This window comes from Athene cunicularia (assembly GCF_003259725.1).
Source record: "Athene cunicularia isolate RWA chromosome 10 unlocalized genomic scaffold, athCun1 chr10_part1, whole genome shotgun sequence".
Taxonomy (NCBI): domain Eukaryota; kingdom Metazoa; phylum Chordata; class Aves; order Strigiformes; family Strigidae; genus Athene; species Athene cunicularia.
The window spans coordinates 18646480-18665649 of NW_020799112.1; the positions used below are offsets into that span (position 1 = coordinate 18646480).

Below are 19170 nucleotides of genomic sequence, written 5' to 3' on the forward strand. Positions count from 1 at the left end.
TTTTTGTTAAATAACAAAAGAAAAAAAAAAAAAAAATTGACCAGGATGTCACTGCCAGTTCCTTGAAATTTAGGAGGAAAAAACCCACCTCATTTTAATAGACCTCTATCTCTTCCCCATTGGAAGAAGAAAAGCAAGCTAAGTCCAAGCAGTAGGCCAAGAAACACCGGTATTGAAACTAGCAGCCTATACCAAAATTTAAGATAAAGGTATTACATCATGTACTCTGATGCTTGAAGTTTCTTCAGGTCTCTTGTTTATAAACAGAGTTTAAAGTATACTGTTTTAACTGACAAAGAAAACTAAAATCCCAGATTATTACAGGCATACCTCACGAATTTTCTCAATTGCTGATGTGAAAATGTAAGCAATAACAATCCATTCTTGAACAGACGGTAATTCTTCCATTTTTACAAGAACCACAAATGTGTAGAGCATGAGGAATCCTAAGTATGCCAACTAAAAAAAAAGCAATGAAAATTAGACATATAATTACTGAAGGCTTATTTATAGATGTGCGTGGAATCCTTTGATGTGGTATACAATAAAAGCTTCAAGTATGATTGCAAGTACTATATTTACCCATTTAAGCAGACAAGTTATTATTTATTGGGGGATCCAAACATTTTCTTCTTAGAAGAGGAAAAATAGCTGTAATAAGCTATTTATTGTTAGCAAAGCTTTGTTCTTATTACAGCTATTTCTCCACTAATCCAAATTTTAGTTTCTATTACAGTAATCTAAACAAAGCTGTGCATGAATACTTTAGCCTAAGAAATTATGATAGAATTCCTGCTAGCAAATGATGAAATTAATTACTCAGGTCAAAATAAAAATGTTCATGCTAACTACTCCCTTAGCTTTAGCGAAAAAATTTATAAAATTTCAAACCTAACATCACAAACTTTAAAAAAAACCCAAACCATGGGAGCACTGCATATGCAATTTTTTCCAAAATGAAGTACTTCTCATTTCCAGCTTAGCAAGGTAAGGGGTTTTTTGTTTGTCTTTAAAACAGTGCTTAAACTTTGGTTCAGGTCACATCATTACATGCTGAGAAAAGCACCCCAAAATCTGCACTAGATTTCCAAATAAAATACACGTTACACTGAAGAAAACTCACCGTATTAAACCAAAATTTCACAATTGGTGCATGATAAAATGCATAAAATTTCTGTGTAATTGGAAGTCTTTTGGGTTTTGCTGGAGTCTCCATATCATGCTTTTCTAAAGTACTGTCCAAGATCCTTACTTCTTTAAACACCTCCTAAAAGGAAAGGACTGTTACTTTCACATGCAGAATTACACGCTTTTGGACACTCATTTTAACTCTTGCTTGGATTTAAAAATGTAATAATTATTTAAGTTCAAAACACTGTTTTTACTGTCTCCCCCTGCCCCACATTACCATAGGTATTTCATCTGCTGCATTCTGGAAGTTGTTTTCACTGTCATCCATTGCCATCTGATGTGCATCTTGAGATTGAGGAATATGTGACATTTCAGCCTTGGTCTTATATTCCAACAGCAGTATAGCAGGAGGGAGTAAAATACTCAGTATCACCTAGAAATGATGAAGACCAAGTACAAATAGTTCACAGCTACATTAAAAATATCAGAACACACCAACACACAGAATATCCTCTGAAAACATATTATCCAAATTGCACTTGATTGTTATTGAGGGGGGAAAAAAAAAATTGTAGAAAATAATTAGTTATTAATTATACATACACTTAAGAGACTAAGATCACATATACAGAGCATTCCTTGACTTGAAGATACAGGAAAGGGGAAGAATCAACAAATTCCAAAACTAAAAGCCACTAGAAAGAATGTACTCCAAGCCTGAGGGTCCAGAGATGTTCTGTTTACACTCTGTTCTTTAATCCACTCCCAGAAACTCTGGAACTGTGTACTATCAAGGTATATTTAAGAAGCATATGCAAGTGGAGGTTGTGGTTTTGTTGGGGGTAGGAGGGGTGTTGTTTTGGTTTTTTGGGTTTTGGGTTGGTTTTTTTTCAATTTATGGTAGAAAAACAAGCTAAGGTATGGATGAAGAGAATAAGCGAAAGCTATTTATTGTCATTAGCCTGTTAGAACGCAAGCAAGGAAATGGTTAACCAGTTATCAAAGAGGATTTTAGTAGATGACAAGTTAAATGATGCTTGTAGATATTTTGTAGGAAAGTTTTCTTCCTTTGTATTCCTAGCAACACTACGTTTGGGTACATCATCTCAAAGAAATATGCAACTTCCCATTTTGGTTCAATTGCTCTGTATCACGAAGGGCACCACTGGAAAACCTATCCCCAATTTGCCTGCCCTTGTTTCATTCTGTGCCCTGCTTTTGCTCAGTTTCTTCCTCCAAAATAGGATATACACAAAGCTTTTCTACATCAAGTCTTATGAGCTGCCTGAAAAAAGCCAAAACGCAGGTAACTATATTCTTACAGCGGGTTTTCTGTCTGTTAAGGTTTTTTACCACTATGTTTTTAGTAGTGGATTAGTATTCACATAGTCTCTTTAAGCCTCTGATTAAAGGCTACTTGCCTGATTTTTGCCTTCTATATTTCTGTACCTTATTTGAAAAGATAATAGAGTGTCAAAAGAAGAGTTTGCAATAAATTATTCCAGTTTTGATTATGTTATAGGAGACTGTTTTACAGGATTTATTAACATAAGCTATGGCTGTGAAAGCTTTATACTAATAGCATTTAAACACACGCTTTATTCTTTCTATTTAAACACAAATTTCATTGATCCCTTTTTTACACTGAAACAGTGCTTACTTTGTACCATGAATTCTTCCTCATGTTCAGCCTTCCCATCCACATATCTGATAACAACATCTGTGTACAAGTATGTGCTACAAACGGACGAAGTCTTGATGACACTGCTAGCTTCAGACAAGTTGAGTTGCTCCAGTTTTTAAGCTCATAGGTTAGTAATTTCATTGCCATAGTTTCATCTTGTCGGAAGGACTGTTCCAAGAGTTCAACTGCCAACTGACCAAACTCGCTAGAAAGAAGAAAAAAATCAACAAAACAAAATTTAGTATCTATAGAAATGACCTTGAGCTTACATTGAATTTTCTCGTACAATCAAATTCCCAGCAGCACAATTTGAAGGGACTACTGCCTGTCCATTCTGTACAGATATACTGTAATTTGTGACTACAACATGTGAATCCATGACTTCTATTAAAAACACATACAAGCTACAAACAGCTGTTAAAACATGCAAGGAAATTACATGTTAAGGAAATGGCACATTCAGTGTCATCATAACCATAAATCATGACTTTTACAGCTCTCAGAGAGCAATATCTAATATAAAACTTATACTAAAGTGCCGCTTAATCCTTTTTGAAAATCCTTTTGTCTTCAAGTGTGCTAAGAGAACAGTTTGGGGTTTGTTCATATACAGCCCACCACTTTTATAATAAATTTCAAGAAGAGATCTTTAACGATATAAATGTAATTTACTTGGAATACTGTTTCAGCTCTTCTGAAGTGTCATCAACAAGGTCGCTTTGTTTTGCTTCATATGCCATTGACCGGTAGACTTTACAAGCAACTAAGGCTTTTGCCATGGACTCCTCCCCATGCTGCCAGAAGAAAAGGGCCATCTTCTGCCTCTTCATTAGCACCGCCCAAAGTAACAGCTCGTTGAGAGGGTAAGCAAATCGTCTCGTTTCAGGATCATCTATGTCTACTATTTCATCTTTGGTTCTTTTCTTTTTTCCCTCTTCTGCACCAGTGTCAATCTTTTTTTAAAAAAAAAAAAAAAAAAAAAAATCAGAAAGTTACATTTAAATCTCTAAACTTGGTCATTACATAACTTGAAATAAAATTCTGAGTGATCCAATATCAAATTATATATAATTATAAAAAGAAAAAAAAAAAACATTTCTGAAGACTTGAAAAGCAGCTGGAACTTTTTTTTCCAAAAACTTCAGTTGAGTCCAATTCATTTCAATAACAGGGAGACTGAATTATTTTGATTTATGGATCAAACGAAAAATATTTAACTAATATACCTACATACAAATGAGGAAACTCGTGGAGGCCGCTTAGAGTAACACATGGCCAAAGCTTGCTCTGTCTACAAAGCCGTGCAAGTCCCCGCCCCGTTGCTAGAACTGTGCCAAAAATAAGCTTTCTGCTCCCTAACATATCAAAGTTTATCCAGAAGACTACTACACAGAAAGATAAACACTCTTTACAGAATGCTGTAAGCATGCTAGACAGTTTATAAAACAAGCACAGAAGCCAGACTGAAATTCCAGCTTTACCCAAGTCAGTAAAACTGCTGCTACTCACACTTCAGTGGCACTTGGATTTCAACCAGGTTCTCTGCTCTTAGCTACTTAAAAATAAACCCCACCACGTTCCCCTCACGCCCCCCTACCTTTGGTTTGTATGGCTGCGCTGTTTTGATGAAGTGATTATGGCGCATTTTTTCTTTTTTATCTGCACGGTTACCAAAAGTTTCATGGCTTTTACACATCTGAGGAGTAGTATTGGAAGGATTGCGCCCAGACCGCTGTAACAAAAATAAAGGGAAGGGGCTTGGTTTGGTTTCTTTAACTCTTTACTTACTCAGCATTATAAAATCATCTGTTTATAGCTAGATACTTAGTTGAGCAACTGAACAGTTCCTTTGCTACTGAAACAGTGATGAACTTGTATAACAGCAACAACCAGAATTTTCACAAGATATTTAACAAGTTTTTTGTTTGTTTGGGTTTTTTCTAAGAAGGCACAAATTAGGCAGTTACACTTGTTTTACAAGAAGCTAAGAAATCTGCACCTCAAGCCCTGGTAAATCTGCATATTTAGTGCCCATTCTTCCCCTGTGAGTAAGAAAAGACAGAATTTGAGAAGGAATTCAGATGTGCTAGAATAAGGAGATGGAGAACAAAATCTTTTGTTTGCCCACAAACCCAGAAGAGCTAACAGCTGCCCTCACAGGCCTTACTACTGCCTTTAAAAGAACCAGTCCATTGACAAGAACAACAAAACAATATTGATCCAATTTTTCTCCAAAATAAGCAGGTTTTTTAATTGAGAACATATGAATCAGCATGTCCTGTTATCCAGCTGCAACATACCCGATTATTCCCGCTGAGACTATTGTATATAGCTCTAAAGCGTTTTCTTGTATAGGTGCATCTATAGGTTCCACCCATCAGATATTCAATAACAAGCCCCACATCAATCAGGTTGATTTTATATCCCGGAGGAAGATTTCCCTAGGAATAAAAAAAATATTTTTAGTTTTTCAGATTATAATCTTAAACTTGCTTAGAGTTTTTCTACATGTTACATCACAGCTCTAAATAAAAAAAAACCAATTAAATCTTTCATGATTAAAAAACCCTAACATCTACGTGGCTCAATATTTATCAGTTTTGAAAAATATAAAGTTATAGCTTCTTTTCTGTATGATCTCCCCTAGCAGGGTAAATATTCTGTTGGGGGTGGCGAGGGATGGGGGGGGGACACTGTTTTGTCTGTTTTAACAACCAAAATTACTCCTGGCTGGGAATATCAGCTTCAGTCCCCCCAAGAAGGAAAACAATCACAAGTAAGATGAAAAAAAACAACACTCATCAGGTTTAACATCTTTCTGGCAGAGGGCACTAAGCATAGAACAGCAAGTATTGGAAACAACAGAATGTCTGCAGAATTAGGTTATTATTTAGAATAAAACCTAATTAATAAAACTAAGATTAAATTGACAAACATAAGAAATCATCAAAAAACTAACCTTGTTAATTTGACAGATTTCTACATTTACAACATACCTGTTTGACATCCCGAACAAGATGAAAGAGTGTTGGGTTAGTTGGGCCTTGTTTCTTTAGAAAAAAGAAGGGGGGAGAAATTTGGAATGAGAAATTAGAGTGCAATGACAACATGAGAAGATTACAGCAGAAGCCAAGTATTTTTGCATGTTTGCTCAAAACCAAGTAATTCCAGAGTTTTTGAACAAACAACCATCAAATAAATGCAAATATTTCAAACTACCATATTAGCTACAGACTATTTTCTTTTCTGGAACATAATTAATACACTCATAGTTTGTCCAAAAAGGAAAAGAAAAAGAAAAAAAGAATGCAAACAGCAGCATTATGGGGCTTTTATATTATTAAAATATAATATTAGAGAGACGAGTTTTAACAAATAAACATTTTAATTTACAGGAATACACAAAGACTGATATTCATGTTTACAGTATTGCGGGATGCATAATAAAAGCTCCCTTACTTTTTGAATTTTTAGTCTAAACATTTCCTCTTTATACCAAAGTGTATTTTTCTTCCTTTGCTGATTTCCTACAAGTGCACGCACTGTTACACTTTTAGATATATGGTTACCCTAGCTCCCATACAGAACTCAACCAAAAGCACATCAAGTGTGTAAACGCAACATAATAAAAGATTAAAGAAAATAAACCACCAACAACAACAAAAAAGGCAAAACATAAAACCTGATCACGTGGACTCCTTTACAGAGCTACATTAGTTAAAGAATTCCTTTTTTCTCTCTTTTTTTTTTTTGGTCAAAAGCAGATTAATGAGAAGGTTAACGTAAGCCTAAGTCATACTTTTGTACTATTCGCATTAGCTACCTTTTGGTGGAAGGTTTTTTTGTCTTATTTTGTCCTATTAAATACTTCGTCCTTTTGTCCTATTAAATACTTCGTGTTAATCAAAATTACTGTAAAATTATTAAATCAACACCTACAGCAACATTTTTCTAAGCAATATTTTATAACTATGAAGGGTTCACAAAATAAACTTATTTTTACAACTATTATGAAAATATTAACTGCTACAGACAGAATTCATCTTGTGAAGCCCTAACAGTACTATCTGTAGACCTCCTATTTTGTGCCCAAGCTTCACCTATCTGACTTTCTCTTGTTCTCTTCCCCACCGCAGTTTACACATTTCATATGTTCCACAACAAGGCTGCAATTCTCCCTTTAGTATCTATCCCCAACATCAGACACAGATGAACATCCTGCTGACAAAATATTTCTGGTATCATTTCTGGAGAGGCAGAAAGCAGCTGTGACACTGCAAAGCAGCCAGCCAGCATGCGCTTCTCAACTCTAACCTCCGCAAGGCAGCCTTCAGACTGGTGCACATGACCCAGTATACAACATGCTGAGCAACCAAAAAGCTGGTCTAAAAGCAGCTTAAAATGCAATCATTCACTTACTGTGTTATAAAGTTCTTCCAGCCTGGGAATTGTAAGAAATTTGTGCATGCTTACGCCGTTTTCAATCAGAAGTTTCACAAATGCAACTCTATCCATCACAAGGGCATCTAACATAACCTGTTCCAGAGAGCCGACCTACGACAAATAAGTACCAAGGTAGAGCCCAGAGAAAACCAGTAAAGCAGGACATGACAAAAGTAAGTGTATTTAGATCATGTATCAACCTCATTCATTTACAGGACTGGGGAAACCTTATACATCTACAGATATGAAGATGTCATCCTTGGTTCAGAACCCCCCGACCTTCATGCAATTACAGGATGAGAGAATATTCTGATGACACAATCAGCAAGTCTTTTCCACAGGTATTTCCTACTGACACAGTACATAGGGCTAAGTAGACATTTGGTATAACATAGTTAAGCTGTTCTCTGAGATCGATACTAGATAAAACACAAAGACTCAAAACATTTAAAGCACAACTTGCTCCAAAGACAAATGCCCAGAACCATCACTGCTATCAACAACGTATGTTCCGTTGACTGCACGCTCACGTAAGATTGTGGTTTATTTTCAGGCTAACGTGGGAAAAAGGCAAGATCCCCAATGTAGTTTTCAAACTGATTTGCAGAGTACAAGAAATAGACATTTTGTCCTCCCCCTCAAAAGACACTGCAGTGCTGCCAACAGTGCATTTTACTAGATCCTTCTTAAGAACTTCCTATGACCATACAACTGTAAGGAAGAAAGAGCATCTGACTAACATGAATTCAGCTTCCGCCTTTTTACAACATCTTTTCTCCCCTAGTTATTCAGAACGCTTAGCACATTTCTAAAATTTTTGGACTGTTTTCAACTACACAATAACATAACAGCTATAAGACTACGCAGTAGCAAAAATTACTGTCCTCAAAATAAATGTGTCAGTATTCTACAGTTTCTCTTTACAAAAATCAAAAGATTCATTCTTTACAGTAAGTTGAGTTTCTCTTTTTTAGAAAATATCGTTCCACTTAATCCAGACCATTACATACCAGCCATTGTTGTCCATAAACAAAAACATGATTTTTGGCTATGTCGACTCTATCCCATGCAAGCGTAAGAACAAGCTGGTCAAATGCAGATGCATTCGTGCCTTAAGAAGCAAAAACAATTAAAAAAAAATTTAAAAATAAGATAATAAACATTCCTACTTCCTATAAGGGCCAAATCAAGCAATCCACCACAAAGTTATACATTTTATTTTGTCATTTGTGACACATTATGGTATTATATAATGAGAAAACATAGATAATTATTTGCTTAAAAACTAAAGATTCCTCCAGACTATAGTATTTTATGAATAAACCATCATATAAACACCAAACAACAGTAGTTGGGGGTTTCAAATGCTCTTAAAATTAAAAGTCTCACCTTTTAACAACGCTGTAAGTATTGCAACATCAATGTCCTGATGCTCGTCTGACCCAATGTGAAAAACCGTGATCTGTCCAAAAGAGTAAAAGGGGGAAAACATATTTTGAGGGTTTTTTATCAAGCAAGGGTGATTAGCTCCAGTCTTTTATGTCAGGAATTGAAATACGTTAAAAAATCATCTCGATGCAATTTAAGCCTAGGTTCAATTTAAAGTTACCTTCAGTGTGCACTTGTTTTGTTTTCCTAACTGGGTACCATACAAGATAATTATGAGAAAAAGCACAGCAGAAACCCTTTACACTCTTGAAATAATTTAAATTTCTTTTCCCTACTATGATTACAATTCTCTATTGTCTATAAACACCCCACAGTTTTCTGTTTAGCCCTCTTGCTGGCCAACACGTTTAGCCAAATATGACCACTTTAAACCTCAGAACAGCACAGTGTGATCTCCAGATGAGACACCAGGACCTGAACTCAGGCTATATATAAAGTGCTTTTGCTTTAAGCATGCAGTGATAGTTGACCTTTGTTAGTACAGTCATAGTTAAAAGATCAAAAAAAGTAAAAAAACGTCCCAAGGTTTTCAAATATCAAAGCAAGGAAGGACAGCAATGTAAATACAAAATACATACACACTATAAACAAACCAGAACCCTGTCATCTGAAAAAAATATCCTTGGAAACACTAACAAATCAGATTACCAGAAATAATCACAAGAATTAAGTCTCTTGGCCATGAGATAAAGTGTACATGAAAACTGTATTTGACCATCTTCTGTAACTGGAAGATGCACTATGTCCAGAAAAGATTTCTGTATGACTCTCGATCATATACAACACATCCACAAATGCATGCACCTTGCATAAATATTTTTTTTATGGCAAGATTTACTTACAAGTTCTTTTTTTTTCATGCATTCCAGCAGCGTCTGAAACAAGTGAACTGCTTCACTTTGACCAAAGTTAAATGTCTTTTTGATGGTTGAAATGATTTCAGGCTCAGCACCCTCGGGAACATTCCTGAGATTGAAACAAACAAACAGGAAAGCACATTGTTATACACAAACAGTAACAACAACAACGCATTTAATTAGTTTCAACATGTCCATTCAAAGTCCTGCTATCTATATTATGCTTATTACCGTTTCAGTGGCAAAATCTTGGGTAACCTTTAGAATGAAGTTAGGTTGCTTAATCTACAACTTACTACTACTGCCTCATAAAAGTAACCCAGCTCCTCTCCCTTTCCTCCCCACAGCCAATTCTGAGAAATACAACTGAGAGATTTTGACATAAAATACTTAAGTACTCACTTCTCTGAATAAGACCTGCTTCTGATATTATTATGGACAAGGCTGTTTGGTTTACTGCTACATTAGATCCCTGACTCCCGGTTCTGAGGCACTCCCTGCAACAAGAACCCAGTATGTTTAAGGATTTATCTAAGTCTGGCAACAAATTAGAAACCACAAAGTATGGTGGAGCCCAAGCACATCCTTTCTACTATTTGAAACTACACTTAAAACAGAAACACTGAACAGAAATGTGTAAAAAGTTTAGATTTAAGACTGCTCAGAAGAAACAATATAGAAACTCATTCTGATCCTTGGCTGGGATAGAGTTAATTTTCTTCATAGTACCTAGTAGTGGGCTATGTTTTGGAGTTGTGCTGAAAACAACATTGATAATGCAGAGAAGTTTTCATTATTGCCAAGCAGTGCCTACACAGAACCAAGGCCTTTGCTGCTGCTACCCCCTCCCCACCAGCGAGGAGCTGGGAGGGGACACAGCTGCCCCCAGGGATGTTCCAGACCATGTGGCCTCATGCTCAGCACATGGAGCTGGGGGGAAGAAGGAGGAAGGGGGGAACATTCAGAGTGATGTTGTTTGTCTTCCCAAGTAACTGTTATGCATGGTGGAGCCCTGTTTTCCTGGCGTGACTGAACACCTGCCTGCAGATGGGACGTGGTGAACGAATTCCTTATTTTGCTTTGTTTGAATGCAGGGCTTTTGCTTTACCCATTAAAACTGTCTTCATCTCTACCCACAAGTTTTCTCACTTTTACCTTTCCAATTCTCTTCCCCATCCCGCTGGCAGGGAGTGAACAAGCAGCTGTGGGGTTCTTAGTTGCTGGGTGGGATTAAACCACAACAGACCCCTTTTCAGAGAAGTTACTACTGTGCGGCCGCTAACTACATTAAAGTATTTCCTTTCAATGTAGGCAAGTGATACTTTAGAGCAGTTTGGTAACATACTACTGTCTATGTTATTCTCTCATCTCTGGCAGGTCTGATCAGCTATGACTTGTGTTGAGGAAAACTCCATTGTGCACACTTAAAAACAGTCACATTCATCACTTAAATTACTTTGGCTTAGTTAAAATTTGAAGTTGAAGCAGACAAGGGCATTTAAACTGGGAGATGGGTCCTCTAGTTACAATAGTGTAACAAAATCACTGCATATAACTGAAGTTACGCGTAAGATGTTTCCCCAGTTTAGCACTCAGGTGTGTGCACTTCTACTATGCTTTTGGTAAGTACTGCTGAAGTAAGCATACGCTACAGAAATTAGTGCAACTGGTACAAGGCACGTGGGAGGGACCTAAAACTAAAGTTTTGGTCTTTAACCAAGAGCTATTATTGCAGCAAACCTGGAAAGCTGCATCACAGGCGAGATTACACTCTTTGCTTTTAGCTTTTGTCTTTCCACAGAAAAATCTCCTGTACAAATTCATTAAGGAATGGTCTCCAAACCCATCTACGTACGACTGATAGTTTAGCTAGCAGTGCTAGAACTTACCCTCCCTCCTCTGTTTGCTTGTGAACATACGCCAGTATATCTGCAGCTCTACCAGTTCCTTCACATACAACCACTGGCACGGGAGGACTTTCTTGAAGGAAGTCTAAAACCGTGAGTATGACGTTGGGGCCACCTTCGAATACAAGTGCCACCACAGGCACACCTTGGCCAATTCCTATAAAGTTGCAAATAAATAATAAAACCCAGACAATGTTGTAAGTGTATAGGGAATGCTAAGATTGATTTTACATATTTAATAAATCAAGTACGTCCCTTCTATCGAATAAAAATTTAAATACTGCCTGCCAGATGTTTTGACCATTACTAATGCACAGCTTCAAGCACTGTTACTATTTGGGCTGGGGTAAAGGACTACAAAGAAGCTGACAGTAGAATACAGTCTACAAAACAGAAGAGATTATTCTCAGAAATATTCACAAACTAATGCAGAAAAATTAACATCTTTTTCTTTAGGGAACTCCTCTTCTACCTTCCCCCCCCCAAACAGTTTCCAAAGATGACAACACATACACAATTTGAACATAGTTACATGGAAACCCTCTCCTGCTGACATGAGTATTGCAAAAACATTCCTAGAAGAGAAAAAGCACACACATGTTGCTCCATAATTGCAAAAACACCAAAAGAAGTCATGGCTTCTTTGCACAAACACAGATGACGTTTTACAAACTAAATTGCCCTATTGTGAAACTACAAGTGATCGGTGTCAAAACCATTAATGAATCAGACCAGTAATAACTAAAGTGACATACATAAGCTTTATCAGAGTAAACTGGACAACTTTATTCAAAAGAATCCTCCTCCCTAGTCCCAGAGAAATCCTAAATCTACCAGCAATATCTAAATATTGTCCGAAGCAGCAGCTGAAATTTGCAAAATCATCATTCAGACTTGAAACATAAAACAAAGGATTGATAATTTTTCTATTTCCTCAGTCAGCTGTTTGTACCTTTTTCATTAAAGCATAGTAACACTGAACCCTCAGGCATCAGAATGACTTACTTGCATGGATCCGTTGCAAATTAATAGTTTTTTCCAGTTCTCTCCTCAATTTAACTTCTGCTCCATACTTTCCAACTGTTCCATCATCCACCAGAATGAAATGGGAATGGAGGTTATTTAGGACGTTTAGTTTACTTAATGGGTTTAACAAGGTTTGATAGGGAGCAACCACCTAAGTATAAGCACACAACAATGTCTTTTACTTGTAAAGATTCACGTTTGTTTCTGTGAAACTTTTTGTCTAGACACAAGAAGTGGTGGTTCGACAAGAAGCACTGACACATAGAAGCATGCCGTGGGTCAGGATACAGCAACGGCTGTAACTCTTTGTGCAGGAAAGCAGACAGCTACGCCACGAAAGGATTCTGCTCTGAAGGATAACAGAGAAAAGATCCTTTGAAAAGGGTTTCTTTGGGGAAAACTTGTGACTGCTTTGGCAAACAGTAGCATTGAAGTCTCCACATCAAAATTTTTCAACTTACCATCCTTTGTAAATGTGAATTCTCTGTAATACTTTATAGAGTTTTTGTTATTCGATTCAGTAATATCAGTAGGAAAGAAAAAAGGATTAAGTACTTGAGAACAAGCTCCTCCTCTAGTGCCTTTTCATTTTGCAACTTGTTTACACTAAGGATCTTGCATAAGTCACAGATGTCAATGTATCGTTATAGTAAAGCAAGCGTTCCAATGATGCAAAGCAAGTGAAAAAACACGCTTGAGCAGATTTGTCAAAGAGTAAGTCAGGTAAATCACTATTTCAATTATGTAATTTATCCTTACATCTCTTCCAACAAGGTCATTTCTGTTCTCAATCACTCCCCACGGAGCAATCCCAATAGTGCAAATCTTTCGAGATGATCTGGAAGCATGTTCTCTTAGAGCATCACCAACATGTTTTGCAACACCTGTTGTGCACAAAAATATTTCAATGTATTGAATGCTGCACCTTATTAATAAATACAACTGTTTTATTAGTTAACTGGGCCTCTAAGGGTCCCCACCTTTGTGCTGGTTATCTTGGCAAGACAAAACACCAGCCCACTTTGAACTACACATGTTCAAAATGTTATTTTTTAATTTCGCTTGACCAAACACTCAAGTTTGCTTTGCTTTAAGATGAGGCTATGCATCCATCAAATCTTTCAGCTCTTACAAACTGTAATCCAGTTAACTGTGCACATTCATTGACACTTCTTTACCTGTGTTCACTCCTCCAGTTATAATCCAGGCTCCTGTTGTTACTGCTGCTTTAATAAGACCTTTGCCAAGCAACTGTTTGATGCGTGGGTGAAGTTCAAATTTCTGCATGCCCCCATGTACAGATATAACAAGCTTCGGCAACTCCATCTGCCATTCTTTAAGCATAAGTTGCAGAATAGCTTCAGGCTTAGTGTCATATGACAATCGCACATACTGCAGGCACAAGGAGAGAGTTAAAAGGTTCTTAAATCATCAGAGAATCAATGTGTAAAAGGAAGAACCAGCAAATATTTCAGGATATATTACCCTATTCCTGGTTATGAAAAATGTAATTCACTTTCTCAAAACACAGCAGATGCAATAAATGAACAAGTTTACTTTATGTCCTCCAGATTTAGGGATAAGGCAGTTAAGAGTTCTGAAAGCAAGTTTTGGAAAGGGAATGACTATAGCCAGATGATGTTATTCCATCCTACTGGCACAGTGACCTAGAAAAATGAGTCTTTATGAAAGCAGTGGATGATTTCTAAACTAGATGAAAATCAGAAATATTTATAAAAGTTCTGCCATCTACTGGGGAGAGGCTTCCATGTCCTCTGTGAAAAGTTTTACAGAAAGATGGTTGCTTGCTTTTCCTTCCCTATTCCTGGTAGGAAGGAAAGCAACCTTCTTTAATAGAAAACGTCAAAACTAGCTGTGCTTAACAGCGTAAGATTAAGTAAATGGTTGATCAGTTAAAAATACTGAAGATGCATCTTTAATACAAGTTATTCAATAGAGGCAGGGACATTATGCAGAAATTAAGCCCTACTTGAGTCAAGTTCTAACTAAAACACCATCACTATTCCAATAAACTGATTTTAGCAACTCCACTAGCACTCTGCAGAAGTAAGCACAGAAATGAGTATAGGCAGCTTGCTATTTCTGTACTCCTAGGGTTTGCAAAGCAAAAGGATTTGCAGCAGTTTTAAGCTATGCTAAGCATACAAAGGAGCACATACACTGCTATTACAAACATGAAAGAATTCTGCTAAGAGCCCTCCTTGGAGATGATGTGACCTAGAGCACTGGACTCTCCTTCAGGGCTCTGCCAGCTGCCTGAAGAACACAGCTCCCTCACCCAAGCTCTTCAGTTTGGTCATGGGAGCCACACCATCAGAACCCCTACAGCTTATAACTATAACATGAGCATTAAATCACTTCTACCACAACTAGAAATCTTTTACAAAATGGTCGTGTAGAATATGTCAGAATTTCCAGTTTTCTAGATTCTCCTCCATTACACATGCACTTGTGAATACAGAGTTGGTTTCCAAAATTTTAATTTATGCTTGTTTTTAACTAAGTCCCTCTCCCCCCAAAAAATTGGTTATTCTGATCAGTACAATTATGCTTTTATAGTTTTGAACAAATCTACTGAAGAAGCATATTCCACATCTGTCAAGAATTATAAATTCTTTTTCAAGGTTTAACAATTATAATAGAGGGTTAAGTAAGATAGCAGATGTTATTTAACAGGCCCTATAAAAATTTAACAGTAGTGAGTAAGCAAGCAGCACAGATGCTAGATTTTCACAAAATCTGAAACAGTGACACTGAATTCTTAATGCAATGTTTTGGTGACGTGATTAAGAATTCTTGTCACCATTTGCAATTTGAGGGTAAGCCTGTACATGAATCCAACTAATTCTGATAGAGCTGAGCAACTTTTGTTACAAAAGTTTTGTAACAAAAGTTTTGTTACCAAAAAAATATAATTTTTTAAATGGAGATTAATTAGAAAGAATTCAGATCGCAATAAAAAAAAATACTAGTATAGAATAGTAGAGGGCACTGGTTTGTCACAATATGGGCAACACTGTTTTCAATTTCAAAAGTTAAACCTCTATCAACATGTTTAGAGTAAGAAAAGAAAAAAGAAAACACCATACATGCCTTAGCCCTGTAAGAATGAGAGCCACCTTGAAAGTTGATGACACCATAAGCATCAGTAGAGGTCTGTTCTGTATGTTTTTCCACTGACCATTCTTCTATTTCCTGATTATAGTTTTCACCCAGCTTCACATCGGAGTATTTCATAGCAAGACTTGCAGTAAAACAAGCATGTTGTCTGACCAAGCGGCCACAACAGCACCTGCACCCAACCATAGAATTCAGAATACTTGAGTCAACACTATTATTAGAAAACAAGAGGGAAGAATTTCTTTTATCTATAACAAAGATACATCCGATTTAGAAAGCAGATTCTAAATGTTATATAAACCTCTTTTCCAGAGCAAGCCTTGTTGTCGTAAATTTTTATAGCAAGAATTCGTTACAATACATAATTATTATGCAAAATATCGAAGCTCATTGAGATAGCAAGTTGGAGGCCAGAAGAAACTGATTCTATGAAGCCAATCTGTGATCTACATATTGCAGTTCTTTATTAATTAGTTGTGTTTTGTTTTATACCTAACCTTTCACCAACTTGCCATTTGCAATATTGATCAAAACTTTAAAACCCTATGATGAAAGCGCTGATTTAATGGGAAAGAAAATCATAAATATTGTAATTGGAAAGAACTCTTACCTGACAAGCTGCTGACAAATCTGACATCCTGGAAGGCATCTGTAAGAAATATTTAGAGATATGAGCAAACTTCAGCTTCAATTTTAAGGTGGGGGGAGACACATCAGACCACTTCACACCACTTCACGTGCTTACAGAAAGGATACTGAACAAAAGGGAAGGCCAGCAAATGGAAAACACGCGGCTCAAGTTTGCCCCTTTTGAACATGTTGTCTGTGCTATTTTACATGACTGTAGTATACTTGGCAAATAAAAATGCCTAGAGAGGCAAAAGCTTCAGTCCTGAGACTTCAGGTGAGTTTTCAGGCTTTGATCGATCAATAGCTGAAGCCCAAGAACATTTCAGATTGGATTATCTGCAGTACTTAAACTGAAACATTTTGTTAGATGCTGAGAAGTTACTTACAGACCAGTGTTTTCTTGGATTCACTCTAACTATTCTGCATCTGTTCTACAAATTCATCCTTCTACTACACATCCAAGTTGAACTGCCTGTGTGGGAAGGTTTTGATCATTTCTGAGTTGCATGCACAGAAAAACATGTATTTGAAAAAAACCTTATACAGTAGTGTCTTTACTTAAAGTTTATTATATAATTTCTACCCTCTTCCACCTTAAACATTTTCCATGTTTTCTTGCTAACAGTCTTTCTTAACATTTAAAATTGTCATAGAGGTAAATTTATACAACTGTTTTCCATCGTTTTCATAAGCAGCTGTGAACTAATTATGTTTTAAGAGCTAGTATGCAAAAGCCTACAAATACTGGTGTTATACAGCAGTCTTACACTGTTGTCAGACCCAGAGCATAAACCATTTTTTAATTTTGTACTCTACAGAAGTTACACTGTTATTTATCATCTGTGTTTTTAATACCGAACTACAGCTTTAGATCTTAACAGTTATTCAATTATAATTATCCATACTAAAAAGATACACATCAACAAAACATACCAAATACTCATATCTACATTTGATTAATTTATGCATAATTCACAAACAACAGTAAGCAATTCTTAGGAACTTAGGGGCAAAATCTGATGAGAAAGTGGTAAAGTCCATTTTATGCTACCAATGGGTTAAAATAAAAGTGCAATTGTTAAAGACCATTTTGTTCTTTGTGAAGTGTCCTGGAAATTTTAACAGCTTCCTAATTGCTTTGTTTGCATTTGCAAATTTTCCATGTGCTACAATCATGGCTATAAATTCTAAAAGCTTCTCATGTCACATGGTTTCAAGGAATGTGGTGAATTATTTACAATAACTGAAAAATTCTAAAGCATTTATTTTGTTCTCTTTCTGCCTAAAAACAACATTCTTAAAAGAAAAATAAGACTCTGCCTCAGCAGAACATACGATATTTGTAACTTTTTAAACAGAAAAGATTGAAATAGAAGTTTTCCGAAGTTCAGAAGAAAAGGTTTCTCAGTTGCTCTCAAATATATGAGGCTAAAAAAAAAAATATTAAATCCATAATGACAATAGTAAACATTTTTGGGAAACAAGACTGCCTTAAAATACAATTTTGAAACTATTTTCAATTTGACTTTATTTGATCTGTGACAGAGATGTCGTGACTAAGCAGATCGAATTCAACCACTGTAGAAACTCTTAAATTAGACCTAACATTTAATGAAGGTAAACTACCAATTAGATATGTTAGAGGTATCACTAACTTGCTTGATTTCACATCTCTAATTTAGCATAAAGTAAAAGCAGCCCGTGAGATATGCAAAATATTCTTCCTTAGTCTGTCTTCCCTCTAGAAACGTATTTCCCTATTTTTCAGCCTCATTTTTTTCCTTACAGAACTTAAAAATGAAAAATTACTAGATACCACTTGAAACCTTTTGATAGCTGAGCTGTTCTTATTTTATCTATCCTCCCTGGAAGCAAGTATTTCTTCAGCCTTTGTTTTGTTATTTTTTTCCCCCCACCACAATTCTTGTTTTTCCTTATTCTTCATCCCTTTTTCCTGTACTGTGAAGTTTATTTTTACACTTCACCCTACACTCACTGCTGTTCTTTAAATACCAGTAGAAGATATCTCTATGAGACTTTCTGACTTCAGAACTATGCCACCAGAAAAAAAAAAAAAATGTACAACCCCCCCCGCCAGTGTAGACACACCATAGACATCACTAGGAGGACGGGTAAGAAGCAGCAAAGAGAACAGGGGTACATATACTAGGGATTTCTGCCATGCCAAAGTACTTTCAGAAAAATAAAAATCCAAGCTAGACACAAAGAGTGACAATGCCCAGTCACTAAAGAGTGAACTAAAGACAGTATTTTATACAGATAAATTAGTCCAAAAATCTATTACACACTCTCTTTACAGTACTGAGTTTTTAAATTTTCAAGAGCAGCAATGAGTTACTGCATCATTTCTCATTTACCTGTGGGGGTCTTTTGAACTTGGTATAATATACACACACTCCCTCTTCGTGAAAGTATTTTCTATCCAGGATTTCTGGGACTGAAAAATAAAAAAGTGTAACAGTATTACAAAATACAAATCATGTAACTTTGCAATGGAAAATGTTTTGTAAGGAAACAAGAATTAAGAGTATAAAGGGGTTTTTTTACTTAAAGATGAAGGCAGGTAGCATCTAACAAAAGTTCAATTGTCATTTAATGTTCTGCTGTCTCTCAAAAACTACCAAAACCATATATGACTCTGTAAAAGCATCTCTCACTGCCTAAAAGTTGACATAACCAGAATCATGTAACTTGTTTTATACACGAAACCCTTAAAATCCAAAGAAATATTTTTTCAAAGCTAACATTTAAATAGCAAAAATTTGCAATATGCAAATAAAGATGTACCAAAACAACCCGACAATTTCAAAATATGTTTACCTACCTTGCTAAGAAAAAAAAATATTTTTTTAAATTAACTTCACTACACTGAGATAACAGT

At 36.1% G+C, this 19170-nt stretch overlaps 1 protein-coding gene across 3 annotated transcripts in view; it reads right to left on the reverse strand.

Annotated features, from left to right (window-relative positions):
* TRPM7 (transient receptor potential cation channel subfamily M member 7) overlaps positions 1-18720 on the reverse strand; it is a 35666-nt gene extending 16946 nt beyond the window's left edge. For all 3 annotated transcript variants that reach the window (XM_026855941.1, XM_026855942.1, XM_026855943.1), the window contains exons 1-19: positions 18647-18720; positions 16249-16287; positions 15612-15810; positions 13676-13889; positions 13257-13381; positions 12477-12648; positions 11454-11628; positions 9550-9673; positions 8648-8720; positions 8269-8369; positions 7235-7369; positions 5812-5865; positions 5116-5256; positions 4413-4547; positions 3488-3768; positions 2792-3020; positions 1409-1564; positions 1124-1267; positions 331-459 (exon numbers count right to left, since the gene is read on the reverse strand). In XM_026855941.1, coding sequence (XP_026711742.1) covers positions 331-459; positions 1124-1267; positions 1409-1564; positions 2792-3020; positions 3488-3768; positions 4413-4547; positions 5116-5256; positions 5812-5865; positions 7235-7369; positions 8269-8369; positions 8648-8720; positions 9550-9673; positions 11454-11628; positions 12477-12648; positions 13257-13381; positions 13676-13889; positions 15612-15755 — 2532 coding nt within the window. In that variant the 5' untranslated portion in view covers positions 15756-15810; positions 16249-16287; positions 18647-18720. The remainder of the gene's footprint in view (positions 1-330; positions 460-1123; positions 1268-1408; positions 1565-2791; positions 3021-3487; positions 3769-4412; positions 4548-5115; positions 5257-5811; positions 5866-7234; positions 7370-8268; positions 8370-8647; positions 8721-9549; positions 9674-11453; positions 11629-12476; positions 12649-13256; positions 13382-13675; positions 13890-15611; positions 15811-16248; positions 16288-18646) is intronic.
* Between the last annotated feature and the right edge of the window lie 450 nt (positions 18721-19170).